The 17,987-nt window shown below is 47.7% G+C and overlaps 1 protein-coding gene and 1 pseudogene across 1 annotated transcript in view; one reads left to right on the top strand and one right to left on the bottom strand.

Moving 5' to 3' along the window:
• LOC133361271 (zinc finger protein OZF-like) overlaps positions 1-8,196 on the bottom strand; it is a 37,015-nt gene extending 28,819 nt beyond the window's left edge. The window contains exons 1-3 of the mRNA XM_061580189.1: positions 8,151-8,196; positions 5,239-5,302; positions 3,605-4,285 (exon numbers count right to left, since the gene is read on the bottom strand). Coding sequence (XP_061436173.1) covers positions 3,605-4,257 — 653 coding nt within the window. The 5' untranslated portion in view covers positions 4,258-4,285; positions 5,239-5,302; positions 8,151-8,196. The remainder of the gene's footprint in view (positions 1-3,604; positions 4,286-5,238; positions 5,303-8,150) is intronic.
• On the top strand, positions 7,219-14,544 carry LOC133361356 (uncharacterized; annotated as a pseudogene).
• The last annotated feature ends 3,443 nt before the right edge of the window (positions 14,545-17,987 follow it).

Below are 17,987 nucleotides of genomic sequence, written 5' to 3'. Positions count from 1 at the left end.
CGCGAGTGCGCTGCGGGAGCCCGCCATTTTGGCGGCGCCGCTTGGAACATGGCGCACGAAAGGCTGGGCCCGGTGGGGACAGCGGTGCGGGGCACAGCCATCGTCTTCCAAACATAAAATAATTCAGCGCGGGAGGGGACTGGAGCGCTTTCGCTTGGCGCTTCGAGTCCGCTTTTCACTCCGTCCGATGGACGGAGGCGGCGTTGGAGGCCTTGCCTACGCTCCTCAATGACATATCGCTCGCGGTATTCCGCTCCATTCCCGCTGAGAAGGCGACACTGTGGGAGGCGTTTGCCGAAATGGCTGAAGTTTAAGAGCCACCGTCCGATACTCACCGCAAGTTTGTGCAGCGTCAGCATGGTGCAGATGAATCGCCTATCGTGGCACCCTGGTGGCGCTTGCAATGGCTGCCTACCCTGACGCTAAGTCCGACATGCTCGACCCCCTCATCCTGGGCAAGATGTTGGAGCTATCTAAGGAACTCAGCATTCCGATGCCGGTGTGTGGCCATGAGCCGCTTACTTTCCGGTTGGCCGCCAAATGTCTCGACGCCCAGTTCAACTTGCGCCGCTGGGCGCAGATGGCCACCTGGACGGGCAACCCTGCTGTGGATGGTCACCCTACGGGATGGGTGCCGTCACGGGTCGTCCGCACTCCGGACGACGCGGGGACCGGCGACCTGGCGACCTGCGGGCTACTGGGTCCCGAGGAGGAGGACCGAGGCGCGTTCAGGTGCTTCGTCGGCGCCGCTCCGGGACGTCGGTGGGGCCGACCGGCGAGCCGGCATGGCGTGCTTTTGGTGTGGCCGGCCGGGCCACTTCGCACGGGACTGTCGGAGTCATCCCCGCCATCCGCCTCTTTCCGGATCCCCACCTCTGCAGCCGCCACCGTCTCGCGGTGGCCGGTGGCTTGGCCCTTGCCCGATCAGTCGGCGTCTTCCATCACGGAGGCATTTCTGTACGGGTACGTGATGGACAAGGGCGCGCCCGAACGGCTGCTTACACATCAAGGCCGCAACTTCTCGTCTAAGTTGTTGCGTAATGTGTGATGCATTGGGCACCAGGAAAGTACGTACTTCACCCTACCACCCGCAAACGGATGGGATGGTTGAGCGGTTGAACCATACCCTGTCGGCTATGCTCTGCCATACGGTTAGCGAGAAGCAGGCCGATTGGGATCTGCACATCCCTGGGGTGTTCTCCGCCTACTGGATGGCACCACACGCGTCCACTGGGTACTCACCTTTTTTCTTGATGTATGGATGTGAGAACGTGCCGCTTGTTGATGTGCAGTTGGGTGCGTGCGCGAAGGAGCCCACGCAGACTCTCCTCGAATACGTTCACGACATGGTTCGCCACGTCACAGAGGCGCAAGATGCGGCACGGATTACCATGTCTAAAACCCAGGCCCGTGACGAGCGGTGCACTCGGCGCTCCCAACGCGCAATGCCATGGGCTGTCGGGGACCGGGCCTGGCTCCATTGCCCACAGGTGCCGCTGGGGACCTCTCCCAAGCTGCACAGACCTTGGCAAGGTCCTGTGCAATTGATCGAGGTATCTAGTCCCCAGTGCGCACGCATCCGGGCAGTGTCGCGCCGTTGGTATGTCCACACTTCTCGGTTGAAACCTTTCTTTGCCCCGCGCGTCGATCCATCATCCCCAAAGGTTGCCTTGCCGGTGTCTGATGTGTCCAGCGAGCCGCCCCCCTTGCCTGTTGAACCTCCGAAGTGGCCTGTTGTGCCTCCCACAGACTCGGTGGCCCTGAGCCAACCGGACACAGGTGATCCTGCACTGGCCAGGCCTTCACCTGCGGCGAGGGATGTCGATTCCGCCGCTCTTCCAACCCCACCTGGATTGCAGTCAGCGAAGCCCCCTGTTCATGCAAGGGATGGTCCCGCGTCGCGTACCAGATCCAAGTCTTTTCCCTTCCATTGATTGCTACCGTTCCTTGTTGTTATGCGTTGCTCGTTCAAATTGTCCGTTACTGTGTTACTATGTCTCTCGCATTATGGTATTATCCTGAATTAGCCGGGACAGCTAGTCTTTTACACCGTCGCTCCCGCTACGTTCCAGCGGTTGAGGGAACTGGTGTTGACCGGGTTACAATGGGACACGTGTCTGATATACTTAGACGTGATTGTGTTCAGTCGTACGTTCAAGGAACACCTTCAGAGATTGAGGGCTGTTTTCAACAGGATGCGTTCCGCAAATCTCAAATTCAAACCTAAAAAGTGCCACCTCTTGCAACACTCCGTGCGTTATTTGGGACATGTCACCTCGGACGGTGTTGCCACGGACCCGGACAAGACATCGTGCGTCCGGGGACAGGGTTCAAGGGCGGAGCCCGCGGGTGCTCGGGGGTGGTATTATCTGGAAAGTTCTTAAGGGGTGTGGTGTAGGGCGGAGTCTGGGTGACGCGGGAAGGGGATACAAGGGAGAGCCGGAAGGGGCTCGGGGTCAGTTGGTGAGAGCTGGAAGCTGGGCTCGCGAGAGCGTGACGCTAGCTCCTGCGACGCACCGCAGAACGACTAAGAGAGCCGTCGTCGACCTGCTTTATTACACAAGTATTCATTCTAAATTGACAGGCATATTAACAAAATTTAATTACTGCACTGAAATATACTGCATCAGGTTACATCGCATTAACAAGAAGCGATTTTAAAAAGTATGCACTGTCCGCTTAACAGTGTATGTACAACATACTATTGCGCCATTCAAAACGCATGTTGGTGTCACGGTCAAAATTGGACAACAGAGATGGCACATCAATGACCGCCGCCTACTGAAAGGCCGGTGCAGGGCCACCACCTTGTGCCACACAGGGGCAGCTGCTACTTGGGGATGCTCTTGGAGTGTTTGAGACGAGATACGATACAAAACTCCGAATTGCCGAATCAATTAAGCAAGCACCATATAAATTCAATTATTAGAACATAGGGAATGCTTGGGTGCTTATTGGCTCTCGCTCCTTGTTAGAGATCTACCCAACCCACAGGTCCAAAAAGACTGGTCGCTAGCAATTGAGTGTTCAACTTCATTCTTGTCATTAATAGCCTGTAACAAAGGTACATCTATTGGAGCGACATCGTCTCAAGCTTACACATGTACCGGGTCTCCATTTGACTTTGTATTGTCTCGGAGGAAGTCCACCCACACCTCCACTTCCACCAACTGCTGGGAGTTGCCTCGCTCTGACTCAGTCAGAATTCTCCTCCTGCTTCACGTTGCCTGCTTCGATGTAAAGGTCCGATTTTGGAGTTGAATCTTCATTTTCACATTTAACCTTCACTTCTTCACTCTTCACCATCACTTTTTCACATTTCACCTTCACCTCTTCATATTTCACCTCGATACCTTTAAAAGTGTCCAAGCTAGAATTTTCTTCCGGTTCTTGTTTCATGAGGGATGGGCTCATTGCGACACTTTGACTTTCACAAGCTGATTTCAGACTCCACTCCTTGTGGATCTTCTGATGCTTGTGTGATTTCTGGTGTCTTTGAAGATGTGGTGAAAGTGCAAACGCCTTTCCGCATGGAAAGCACCTGAAGGGGTTCTCTATTGTGTGTGTTCTCTGGTGTGCTACAAGAGTAGATAACTGTGCAAACGCCTTTGGACACACACTGCACTTGAAGGGGTTCTCTCCCGTGTGTGTTCTCTGGTGTTTTTTAAGAGCAGATGTTTGTGGAAATGCCTTCCCACACACACTGCACTTGAAGGGTTTCTCTCCCGTGTGTGTCCTCTGGTGTACACGACTATTTGATGAACGTGCAAAAGCCTTCTCACACACACTGCACTTGAAGGGTTTCTCTCCCGTGTGTGTTCTCTGGTGTTTTTTAAGAGTAGATGACTGTGCAAACGCCTTCTCACACACACTGCACTTAAAGGGGTTCTCTCCCGTGTGTGTTCTCTGGTGTTTTTTAAGAACAGATGAATGTGAAAAAGCCTTGCCACACACACTGCACTTGAAGGGTTTCTCTCCTGTGTGTGTTCTCTGGTGTTCTATAAGAGCAGATGAATGTGCAAACGCCTTCCCACACACACTGCACTTGAAGGGTTTCTCTCCTGTGTGAGTTCTCTGGTGTTTTCTAAGAGTAGATGACTGTGCAAACGCCTTCTCACACACACTGCACTTGAAGGGTTTCTCTCCTGTGTGAGTTCTCTGGTGCCGTGCCAAATGTGCAGGACGATCCGTACAGAATGCACACCGGTCGCATTGATGCCTTGTCGTACTGAGCTGCGCCGAGTGCCTTTGCTCCATCAGACCAATTCTGTAGAGGAAGCGTCAGCTGCAGACAGAAAAAAATTTGATCCAGTAACACGTGACTTACACGTCTATACTCATTCATATCGTGAAAAGGTTTCCCAAATTCATCACACGGGTTGTTATGGCACACAATGAGAGGGCGAATGGTCATAAACATGCCTGGAAGCCCAAGTATCTTCAAAATGAATGTTATCCCAAAACTCCGAGCACACAATTTCGGCTGTCTGGTTACAAAACAAATATTTATAAAAGCAAAATTCAGCTGACATAGCAAAAGGTGTTGTAAATAAAACTATTTGTGTTAGGCATAATTGCATAAATGAATGTTAAATCACAACTTAGAGGTGTGAAGCCAGCCAGGCTCACGATGTCCTTGAATGCTGGGATGAACAGATCTGACTTTAACTGCATTGTGTGCTGTGTCAACTTCTTGACTGTTTCCATTCTTACAAAGAGTTCCAGAGAAAAACAAAAATAAACTACAGCTTTGATATAACCTCCGTGTTCAATAGAGTTAAAACTTTACTGCAAATACAAACTTTACACTGTCACACACTGGCATGATTAACAGGTGGTGTGTCCAGACCCATGCCTGGCCACCTTCATCCGCTCACTATTAATGCTTCCTGACTCCACCAAGTAATTCATTGAGGATCAATCAACATCGCTGAGGCTGCATGTCTCTCTCTCCGTGGTTTGATGTTAACTTCCTCTCCTGGCATACAGGAAGTCGTGGGTTCGATCCCAACCCTGACGCCTGCTGTATATTTGGAGTTTGTGTCTCTCTCTCTCCCCGTGGTCGCGTGGATTTCCTCCAGATCCCCTGGTTGTTCCCACTCCACATGCAGAGAGTGAACACCGCCACGCGTCCAGAGTGAACACCGCCATGCGTCCAGAGTGAACACCGCCACGCGTCCAGAGTGAACACCGCCACGCGTCCAGAGTGAACACCGCCACGCTGTTGACGAGCCTCACCTTGTTGTTGTGGGCAGATCGCTTCTGAAAATAAGAGCGGTATAGCAGCTGAAGCGGGCTTGGCCTGGTAAAAAATAAAAACTGTGTTAATATTTAAAGTAAAACAACGTTACAAAGTGGCAAGCCAGGTGAAGACAAATTCAACTTAAGCGAGATAACACTGGTCAACAAAAAAAAATTCTGGCCTGGACTTTTGCAGCTGTTTTAGACTAATTTTAGGGTGCTGAATCCAAATTTGATCTCAGATTTGCTCTATCACATTTCATTTTTATGCTATCGGCATACCCCATTTTCATTGATTTTACCCGAAATTAACTCTGTCACTTATGATTGCAAGTTGTTGCGAGTCAGTGACTGCTTTAGTGTTAAAATATGGTGCTGTATTTTTAGGATAGTGTGTTTTATAATATCATTTTATGTAGATATCCACATTTATTTAATATTTTTCTTCTGCAGGGCGTGATCTAGCAATGGCTACAACATCCGAAAGAAGGAAATGCAGTAATGACCCAGATATCTTCTGCTACATCTGTGGCAGCTTCACTTTGCAGGATCAAAGGCGCAACATCAATATCTTTGTCAAGAAGGTTTATCTTGCCTACTTTAAAGTACGAACTTGGAGACCAAGACAAAAATTGGGCTCCTCACAAAGTGTGTAAAACCTGTGAAACTTTGCGATCATGGTCTAAAGGAAAGAAAGCTAAGCTGAAGTTTGGTGTGCCAATGGTTTGGAGAAAACCTACAAACCATTTGGATAACTGCTACTTCTGCCTTGTCAATGTAAAAGGTTTCAATAAGAAAAACAAACAACACTTACAATACCCAGATATCCCATCTGTCAGACGACCAGTTGAGCACTGTGAGGAAATACCTGTGCCTGTATTTACTGAGCTACCAGCAATTGATGTTGAATCCCTGTTTACCTGCTTCTACAGATGATGATGCTCAAATCGAATATACGCCATCTGATGCAGATTTTGATAAAATGTCTCTGTTTAGTCAGCCTGAATAGAATGATCTTGTAAGAGATTTGTATTTGCTAAAGCAGTCTGCTGAATTGTTGGCTTCCAGGCTGCAAGAAAAAGGACTACTCAGACCTGGCACTAGTGTCTCCTTTTATAGTAACAGAGAAGCAGCACTGCGAAAGTACTTCCTTCAGATGGTCAACTTGTTTATTGTAATGATGTTGAAGGGCTTCTTCTCAATATGGGACTGCCCGCATATGATTCAAGTGAATGAAGACTTTTTATTGACAGTAGTAAAAGGAGTTTGAAATGTGTGTTACTTCACAACAGAAATATATATGATTCAATCCCAATAGGATACTCTGTAAAAATGAATGAAGAGTATGCCAACATCAAGATTGTTCTGGATAGATTGGAATACCATGTTCATGGATGGCTAATTTATGTTGATTTGAAAATGGTTAATTTTCTGCTGGGTCAGCAAGGAGGTCACACCAAATACCCTTGTTTCCTGTGCTACTGGGACAGTAGGGCTACATTAGAACACTGGGTTAAAAAGAACTGGCCACCAAGAATCAGTTTGACGCCTGGTGACAAGAACATCAAGAATGAGCCTCTGGTTGATAGGAATAAAATTGTATTTCCCCCACTGCACATAAAACTTGGGTTAATGAAGCAATTCGTCAAAGCTCTTGATCACACTGGAGACTGCTTCAGCTATATATGTTCAACCTTTTCAAGTCTCAGTGCCAAGAAGAAAAAGGCAGGAATATTTGATGGCCCTCAAATAAGAACACTCATCAGAGATACACACTTTGTTACAACAATGACTGCGGCAGAGGCTAGAGCTTGGAATGCATTCTCTGATGTGGTGTGGAATTTCCTTGGGAACAGGAAAGCAGACAACTATCGAGAGATTGTGGAGGAACTGCTCTTGAGTTTCCAAACACTTGGATGTAGAATGAGCATCAAGGTTCACTACTTACATAGTCACTTGGCCCAGTTTCCAGAGAACATGGGTCACGTGAGCGAAGAGCAAGGTGAACGCTTTCATCAAGACATTAAAGTTATGGAAGAACGTTACCAAGGCCGATGGGACTCAAACATGACGGCAGATTACTGCTGGTCCTTGATGAGAGGTATTCCACAAGCTGTACATCGGAGATCGTCAAAGAAGAGGTCGTTTAGGCAGATGTAACATCACTATTGTGAATGACCTTTTTGTACATATCTTTCTTATCTTCACAATTCAATTGTTACATGGTAATATGCATTCACTCAAATTGATATGCAGTCACTCTCACAACTTTGTGCTACGGCTCATTAAATGTTTGTTTCATTATTATTGTATATTGTATCTTATCTTATTCTTGTATGGATGTCTGTTTAGCTATTTGTATAGGAGCATAAATTTGCTGTTTTTATTGAAAATGAAATATTTGTTATCTCAAAAACCTGTGATAGACAAAAACTGATGCCAGATTTGGAATCAGCACCCCAAAATAACCTTAAACCCGTTGGAATACATTATGCCAGAAAAAGTGTGTTGACCAGCGCTATTGAAGCAAACGCGATCAGACGAGGGCAGGAGGGAAGGCCCCGCGTTGTAAAGTTCCAACCTGGACATCGCTTCCATGCTCGCTGATACTCAATTGACATCCCTACGAGAGAAAGAGCGAGGCTCTACCTCGGTAAGCAACAAAAACAACCACCACAACAACCACAACCACCACAACAACCACCACAACCACCACAACAACAACCACCACCACCACAACCACCACCACAACAACCACCACCACCACAACCACCACAACAACCACAACAACCACCACAACCACAACAACAACCACAACAACCACCACAACAACAACCACCACCACAACCACCACAACAACCACAACCACAACAACAACCACCACCACAACCGCGATGAGAATTTCTCACCTCGGATTTCAGAGCGGCAACTTCCTGGTCCCTCGCGACGTCACGCGGCAGCAGGTGACATGACGTCACTTGCGGGGTACGATGACACTCCCCTCCCACAATGAGCGGCTCTCAACTCGCGACGGCTTTCACGACACATTATGTTAATAAGCCGCCACGTACCGGGCGTGGCTTTGCCCAAATAAGGATTGGCACTGGGACAGATGTCGGCAGCGGCCGAGCGGTGACGTCACGCTCAAGAGCGCGGTGGTCAAGGGTGGGTGACATGACGTCACTAGCGAGGAACACCTCCCCCTGGCGTTTGACGCCGATGAGGTCACGCTGAGCGGTGACGTCAGAGAGCGGGGTGAGAGTTCAAGCTTGTTGACAAAAAGGGAGCGAGTTTCGACTTAGCTTCAAACGAGTACCCGGTGCGGTGTGTCAACATCGCCACTGGGGAGACAAAGGCGGCCGGGCGTGGTGCTGGCCACCCACCCCCTCGTGTGCCGTGACGACCTCCATCGGTGCTGCTCGCGATGAGCAGCACTTTGTACATGTCGTTGCTTGGCTCTGCAGCACACCGCTGGCGACATTTCACGATGACATTTTCACGTCCATAAAAATAAAATCGCCATACTAACCGATGCCGTTTTTTGGAAAATTTATCCAATTTTCCTAGGTTTATTTTTCAACGAAAAGTGCATTCCTTGGTTGTGTTTAGCCTGAGTATCTTTATATATCTTAAACAACTACGCTGGTTTGGTCGTCTGCGTGCGTATCTGGACGTTCATTTATTTACAGACCCGCCCAAACAGCTAGCTCTGATTCGTCGATAAAAATTAATAAAACAGCCGGCAAAAAGCCACAGCTCACTTTCATTCGACAAATATAAATAAATAAACCTGCCGCACAACAGCGTCTCTTCGGTCAACAATTGCACCTACTTTCACGCAACACCATATTCACAGTGATGGTCGCAACGCAAAATCTACTGTAGGTACAGTGTTGCTGTTGCACCCGCCGAACACTGCGTTCTGGTGGCGATATCTCCCCAACAAAGAACGTCCGCGGCTGCAACCAAGAACCCTCCACTAATCAGATAGCTACATACATTTTCAATTCCAGAACTTTCAATAAAATCTGTTCATTATTGGTGGGGTTCGGTTCGACGGCTCAGTGGACAAAACTGACCACTCTTTCGTACGCAGCTCCATCAATATTGCGCCCATTCCCTTGAAACCACTGTGCTTAATCTTTCATTGGGCCGAAACAAGTGTGTGCATAGTGGCCCTGCACAGTTCCCGGCCCTACATATCAAACCAGCGCTCGAGAAATTATGTCGGTGTTGCCTTCAATCTCATTGGACTAATTAATTATCCCTTACATTTAATTGCCTCAAAGTGGCCTGCGTGCTTTGTGGCGGCAGCACGCGTCAGTCAGTCAGTCGTCCATTTCCAAACAAGCAGAAGCACACAGAAGGTAAGCGCTGTGTGATAGCATAGGTCTGCCAAGGTCTGCGCCGCAGTGGTGCAGTGCACTGTGGGCGCTGTGTGAGTGTGGTGTGTATGCAAGTGTGCGAATGGTTGTTACGGTTATACACGTATATTTATGTATATACGTATTTTTCTGGAAAAATGGGTGCTGCGTGCTGCGATTAGTGGAGTCTCCAAACAACTTTACCTTACGAGTAGGCAGGGCTTGCTATACGCTGAGTCTTCGCGGACTGAGCTGCCAGCTTCACCTGCCGGGACCACGGCCAGTTGCGTAGCGCCTCCTACAGTTTCGGGACTTTCACCCATGGCTCAATACCCCCATGGGGCAACCGAGCTCACTGTTTGATGGGTACAATGGTTAATTTTCGCTTCATCCGGCTTATTACCATTTAGATGTATTGACGTTGATCACGTCTCCATGGACGGCATAACACCGACAAATAACATTTTCGAAATAAAAAAACAGCTGGCCCCATAGCGGATCTGTGTGTGTACATACAGACGGAGGATGCAGGGGCCAACCTGTGTGCGACCGGAACGGTGCCATTGCTGACCAATGTCACTGTGGCTGGCGCACACGCTCACGCACACCGGAGCTGTGTCTTTGCAATGCAAGGGCATGGTGGATGGTGGAGCGCATATGGATGGTGCGTTACGAATTTAAAAAAAAATAACAAACCGCTGCATCTGTAAGTGTGCCAGTGTGCGCTTATGGTGGATAGTGGTGCGTGCGGAAGTGAGGGTCATCTTTGGGTAAAAAAACACTCTGAACGCGCAAGAACATAGCTGGCGGTCGCGTAGGGACTTGGTAGCGAGCAGGGTAGAGGCACTGTGTGTATTATATATAAGGGCAGAGAGGCGTGTATACATACCGTATCCAAGGAGCGATGGGCCATTTCTTGGGATCTTTGTTACCGTATACGGATCAAGCCGGTCAGACAACGAAGCCCAAGTTTGCGCAGATTTACGTGTACGATCCAGATGTGGAAGCACGAGTGGCTCGCCGACAGGGGATTTTTTGTGGCCTGAACAGAGTCGCGCTGTTGGACTTGGAGCACATGATGGAGACGTGCAACCCGTTTGCGCGCGAGTTTCTTACGATGGGTCAGCGGATGAGAAGCATGATCGAAGCCGGCGACAACCCCGCCAACGTCATGTTTCGCCTGCGTGCCAACAACTATGCGGGACCTCGCACGCACAATCTCCCCACGGCCACGGAGGTTGATGCTGTGTTGGTTGATGACGGCAACGCGGCGAACAACCGAGACTTGCTTCTCTTCCCACGGTCAGGTGGGCTTTTGCGACTACGATTCACTTCAATGTCCTCTCTTGCTCCCTCTCAGGGAACTGGGTTGGACGTATACGGATGAGTACACGAACGGCGCTACATAACGGAACAAGATGCGAATGGCGCTTCGCGAACATGTTGCTTACCGACTCTACCAGAAGGAAAACGACCAGTCAGTTCTCCACCAAGGCGGGCGACTGTTCCAGCAGTGGGTGGTTGACCAACGTGCCAAGTGCGAACAGGAGAGTCTGCGCTGGCTCGCGGCAAACCAGAAGACACTTCGAGCGGATCTTTACAAGGGAGTTCTGGATGCGTACCTGCATGAGGGCGTGGTTGCATTAGGCGAAAACGAAGGCTTAGTGTCGGAATACGATCGTCACACAGGCATGTTAGTGCATCCAGAGCCAAGCCGCCGCCGTCACTTCCTTGATCAAGTCGGACAGCGCGTCGTACTTCCAGCGTCGTTCACGGGTGGTGAGAGATATATGTACTCGCAGTATCAGGACTCCATGGCGATGGTGCGCGAGTTTGGCAAGCCGGATTTGTTCATGACTGTGACGTGCAACCCTCTATGGGATGAAATCACAAAGACAATAGACAGAAACGGACCACACCGAACTGCTCAAGATAGGCCAGATATTGTCGCACGTGTGTGGCAACAGAAGCTCAAAGTAGTGTTGAAGGATCTCGATGATGGGGTGTTTGGGCAGCAAATCGCGCGAATCTATGTGCTCAAGTTTCAGAAGCGTGGACTGCCGCACCGCTCACATACTCATTCTTCTCGCCCATGAAGACAAACCCAGGACTCGCCATGACTTTGACAAGTTTGTGTCCGCGGAACTTCCAGATGCCGTGAAGAGCAGTGATCTGTACAACACAGTTTTGACCAGCATGATGCACGGGCCGTGTGGAGCCCTAAACCCCAGCTCTCCGTGTATGAAGGACGGCGAGTGCACCTAAGGTTTCCCCAAGGCACTGTCCGAGATGACACAAACCAACCAGAATGGGTTTCCTGTCTCCAGAAGACGCCTGCGAACGGACGGCGTGCTCAAGTTCAAGGGCAACAAATATGACAATGCGACAGTCAATCAATGGGTTGTTGTGTACAATACATTCTTCTCTCAGAAATACGATTGCCACATCAACGTTGAGGTGTGCTCGAGCATCACGGCGATCAAGTACCTGTACAAGTACGTCTACAAAGGCGCTGGCAGTTGGAGATGACGTGAGGGAGTCTGAACACCCTCGACGTGAGCCGAATGAGATCATCCGGTATGTAAAGGCACGCTACATTTCACCAGTGGAGGCTTGCCAGCGTTTACTCGAGTACCCAATTCAAGGCAAGACGCACACGGTTGTCACGCTCGACATCCACCTTCCCAACAGCCAGTTCGTAACTTACGCTGGAACCGCTCATCCACAGCAAGTCTTGGATAATGCTCGCCATACGAAGCTCACGAGGTTCTTCGAATTGGCCAAAATCAACGCCGAAGCGAAGGACATGTTGTACCAAGACATACCGACGCTGTTTCGCTGGGACAACAAGTACAAGCAATGGATCAGATACAAAAATCAGCGACGCACCATTGGGAGGATGGTGCATTGCTCTCCGCGTGATCACGAGCGTTTCAACTTGCGTGTGCTGTTGTGCCACATACCTGGCCCGGAGTCTTTCAAAGACCTGCGCACCATTCGCGGTGAACTATGCCCGACGTTCAAGGAAGCAGCCATGCGAGCAGGCTACCTTGAGAGCGATCGCGAATGGGTTGCGTGTCTGGAAGAAGCCTCGCTCTTTCAGATGCCATACCAGCTTCGTCAACTCTTCGCTACGATTCTGCTGTATTCCATGCCAGCAGATACGAAGGCTCTCTGGGATAAATTCTACGACGAATTGGCTCGCGATTGCGAGTACCAGTACCGCGATCTGACCATCAAAGAAGAAATGGTAAAGTTCAAGACCCTTCACAGCCTCCACGAGTTCCTCACGGCAGGTGGGATGGTTCTGTCAGACTTTGACGACCTCCCGCAGCTTTCCGAGTACCCACAGTTGGTCTTGGACTCGCTGCTTGAGAACAACCATATCCGCCACGAATTGGAAGGATATGATAGAAACGAGCTACAAGACATCGTAGAACGTGCTGACAGACTCAACACGAACCAGAGAGAAATGTACGATGAAATTGTTGGCTCAGTCGAAGACAGTCAACCCGATCAAAAGCTGTTTTTCATCGATGGTCCGGGTGGCACGGCGAAGTCCACGCTGCTCAACCATGTGCTGGCGAAGATACGTCTTCAAGGCAAGATTGCGATTGCTGTTGCTTTCAGCGGCATTGCCTCGCTGCTGCTTCCAGGCGGCCGTACCGCGCATTCCACGTTCAAGATCCCGTTGAAACCGACGAACATATCCACATGCTTCATTCGCAAACAGTCCAAGCTCAAAGCATTTATCAAGGAGGCAAGTCTTATCGTTTGGGATGAAGCCCCAATGACGCACCGGTTTGCGTTTGAAGCGGTGGATCGCACGCTTCGCGATATTTTGGACAATCTGCATGAACCGTTTGGAGGCAAAGTGGTTGTCCTGTCCGGTGACTTTAGACAGATTCTTCCAGTTGTCAAGAAAGGAACACCAGCTGATACTGTGGATGCGTGTTTCAAGTCGTCTGACCTGTGGTCCCACTTCAAGCAAGTTCATCTGACTGTGAACATGAGAGTCCAGTGTGCAGAGAACCAAGAATCAGCCGCAGAACTTGCTGCCTTTTCAGAATTTCTTTTGGAAGTCGGAGAGGGTAGGCATGAAGTTGATCCGGACCTCGGTCCGGATTGCATGAAGATTCTGCGTGCCATGGTGATCGACAATCCTGAATACGACCCAGACATCGACGGAGATGAGGACGGCAATCATCTGCCCGTTCCACTCGGGTTGAAGAGGATTGTCGATGCCATGTACAGTGCAGATGAATTAAATTACCCTACGGTGGCAACGAACGACTACTTCGCTCGCCGCACTATTCTGACGCCGACCAACGCCGCTGTGCAGCGAGTGAATGAGGCTGTCGCGGATCGCCTCAGAGAAGCTCCACAAGTGTACCTGTCTACAGATTCGGTTGAGGACGACGAGAGAGCAGGGTCAGCATTCTTTGAGACAGAGGTCCTCAACTCGGTGAACATCAACGGGGTTCCGCCACACAAGTTGATCCTCAACAAAGGCATCCCAGTGATGATGATGCGCAACTTGAACCCGGACGCTGGCCTGTGCAACAGAACACGGCTTCGCATCGTGGAAATGAAGCCACACGTCATTCGCGCGACTATCATGACAGGAACCCATAACGGTGAGGAGGTGTTGATCCCTCGGATCATCTTCATCAGCGACGACGACACGAAGGACTTCCCATTTCGACTTCGGCGCAAGCAGTTCCCCATTGTCCCAGCCTTCGCGATGACCATCAACAAGGCGCAAGGGCAAACTGTTCACAACCTGGGATTTTATCTACCAACGCCATGCTTCTCGCATGGCCAACTGTACGTGGCACTATCGCGAGTCACGGCAAGATCCAACATCAAGGCGCTTATTGAGGGACCTGACGACGAGGAGGAAGACGGAGTGTACACGAAGAATATCGTGTATCGCCAGATATTTCAATAAGTTGCATTCTATATTTTAATAAGTTGCATTATTGAATAATGTCGATTGAGCGTCTCATAAAAATACATATAATCTCACAAAAATAAACATTGAACAATCACCAAAACATGTCTATTGTGTCCAGCCACTTTCAACGCCCCGCCAACCAAGTATATACACACCGCCCGCGAAGCGGGCGGCGACTGCTAGTTACGTTAAAAAGTGTGGAATTTCATGCATGAAATTTTCGAATATAAAAAAAGTTAATCGGCATACTGTGCCGATTTTAGGCCAAATAAGCCCAACTTTCACAGCTTTATTTTTGGACGAATTTTAATTCCTCTATTGTATTTAGCCTTAGTATGCTATGTATTATATTAAAAGTGGGAAATTTCACCGTGAAATTTGAAGTAAAAAGATCAAATCGACAAAGTTAACCTCTGCCGTTCTTGGCCAAAATTTTCATAGCTAGATTTTCCAAGAAAAAGTGAATTCCTCCATTTTGTTAAGCATTAGTATCTAACCTATATAATTCATTTTTTGTCTGTCTGTCTGTCTGTCTGTTTGTCCGTCTGTGTACGCTCTCTTCCGGGGGATTTAGCTCTCGGACCGTGGGGTTCGCCGAGATTAAATTTTGCAGGTGGGCACGCCCCCGGCCCGCGGTAAACTTAGGCATTTCCGATTTTTCGTCTCTAAACTTTAAATCGGACCGATTATCGATTTAGTGCGATTGCTCTTTATTTAGTTATATAATTATTTATTTATTTAATATTGCCGGCCGGCGCGGACCACGGCGGTTGCCCCTGGCAACGGGTAGCAACAACTTCGCTGCGAGGTGGACGCCATTTTGAATTCCCGTTACAAATATGCGCACGCATTAACACGCGATTCTGAGGTAAATTCATCAAAGTTTCACGTCCTCTTCACTCCCCTTCCAACCCAATGTGTGCAATTACTATTATAGGGTCGGTAGATAATAAAATTATAGTGATTAGACAGTATTATTGTACATACACTCCACTCTCACACTCTCAGACTCACACACATACACTCACTCTCACACACACACATACACTCACACTCACACACAAACTCACTCTCACACTCAGACTCACACACACAGACTCACTCTAACACTCAGACTCACACACACAGACTCACTCTAACACTCAGACTCACACATACACTCGCTCTCAGACTTTCAGACTCGCACACACTCGCGGCGTTGCTCCGTGTTCGGTGGGGGGGGGGGGATGTCACGAGTGGGCGTGTTTACCTTCCCCCCACCCTCCCCGATATCTTCAAACAATCGCGGAGAATCTTATTCCCGTCGAAAAGCTACGAGGTTAGTCACGCAACTTCACAGCTCAGTTAAAACATTTAAATATTTATGTTTACTATTTTGTATCACTCTTATATAGGGATTAAGTTATGTTTGATGATAGTAAATATACACTATGCACCACGATTTTTCCCTGGGTAAAAAGTGTTATTTTTATATTGCTTAAGCCTCCTAAGTATATAAGATGGCTATTATTCCCCATACATGTTGCTTTTGTGACCAGAACTTTATATAAATGAAAGAATTACACAAATGCACAGGTTTTTCCTAGCAAAATAGCTCCATTTGTAAATATCACTGTCCGTGTCAAAACAAATTAAGTTTGAGGGGAATTTTCTCCCATTTGTAACTTTTGAGATGTCAGCGTATAGAAAATAACACTTACTACCCAGAGACTAACACATGTGTAGTTTTTGGTAAAAAAAATATATATTTTTACGATTAAAAGTTTGGTCACTGTGTCTCAAAAACTAAGTTTGAGGGGAATTTTCTCCCATTTGTAACTTTTGAGATGTCAGCATATAGAAAATAACACTTACTACCCAGAGACTAACACATGTGTAGTTTTTGGTAAAAAAAAAATATATTTTTACGATTAAAAGTTTGGTCACTGTGTCTCAAAAACTAAGTTTGAGGGGAATTTTCTCCCATTTGTAACTTTTGAGATGTCAGCGTATATAAAATAACACTTACTACCCAGAGACTAACACATGTGTAGTTTTTGGTAAAAAAAAAAAATATTTTTACGATTAAAATTTTGGTCACTGTCTGTGTCTCAAAAACTAAGTTTGAGGGGAATTTTCTCCCAATTGTAACTTTTGAGATGTCAGCGTATAGAAAATAACACTTACTACCCAGGTACTAACACATGTGTAGTTTTTGGTAAAACATGTTTTTAATATTTACAATTTTTGACAACTTTTTTTATTTAAATAAATAAATCTCTTGACACTTTCGCTCCAGCTTCTTCACATTTGCACTCTCAGTACGGGCGATATTCAAAGAGATTATGTTTACTCTCACAATCTCAGACTCACCACTCACTCTCTCAGACTCACACACACACTCAGACTCACACACACACATACACTCCACTCTCACACTCTCAGACTGACACACACACACATACACTCACTCTCACACACACACATACACTCACACTCACACACAAACTCACTCTCACACTCAGACTCACACACACAGACTCACTCTAACACTCAGACTCACACATACACTCGCTCTCAGACTTTCAGACTCGCACACACTCGCGGCGTTGCTCCGTGTTCGGTGGGGGGGGGGGATGTCACGAGTGGGCGTGTTTACCTTCCCCCCACCCTCCCCGATATCTTCAAACAATCGCGGAGATTCTTATTCCCGTCGAAAAGCTACGAGGTTAGTCACGCAACTTCACAGCTCAGTTAAAACATTTAAATATTTATGTTTACTATTTTGTATCACTCTTATATAGGGATTAAGTTATGTTTGATGATAGTAAATATACACTATGCACCACGATTTTTCCCTGGGTAAAAAGTGTTATTTTTATATTGTTTAAGCCTCCTAAGTATATAAGATGGCTATTATTCCCCATACATGTTGCTTTTGTGACCAGAACTTTATATAAAGGAAAGAATTACACAAATGCACACGTTTTCTCCTAGCAAAATAGGTCCATTTGTAAATATCACTGTCCGTGTCAAAAAAAATTAAGTTTGAGGGGAATTTTATCCCATTTGTAACTTTTGAGATGTCAGCGTATAGAAAATAACACTTACTACCCAGAGACTAACACATGTGTAGTTTTTGGTAAAAAAAAATATATTTTTACGATTAAAAATTTGGTCACTGTCTGTATCTCAAAAACTAAGTTTGAGGGGAATTTTCTCCAATTTGTAACTTTTGAGATGTCAGCGTATAGAAAATAACACTACCCAGGGACTAACACATGTGTAGTTTTTGGTAGTGAGGGTGAGTGGTTGTTGTGAGGGTGAGTGGTGAGGGTGAGCAGTGAGGGTGAGCAGTGAGGGTGAGTGGTGATTGGTGAGGGTGTGATTGGTGAGGATGAGTGGTGAGTGGTCAGGGTGAGTGGTGAGGGTGAGTGGTGAGCGGT

Source organism: Lethenteron reissneri, chromosome 72 (genome assembly GCF_015708825.2).
Source record: "Lethenteron reissneri isolate LAM-NWPU_2019-01 chromosome 72, ASM1570882v1, whole genome shotgun sequence".
NCBI classification, from domain to species: Eukaryota; Metazoa; Chordata; class Hyperoartia; order Petromyzontiformes; family Petromyzontidae; genus Lethenteron; species Lethenteron reissneri.
This window is presented reverse-complemented; position numbering and strand designations above follow the sequence as displayed.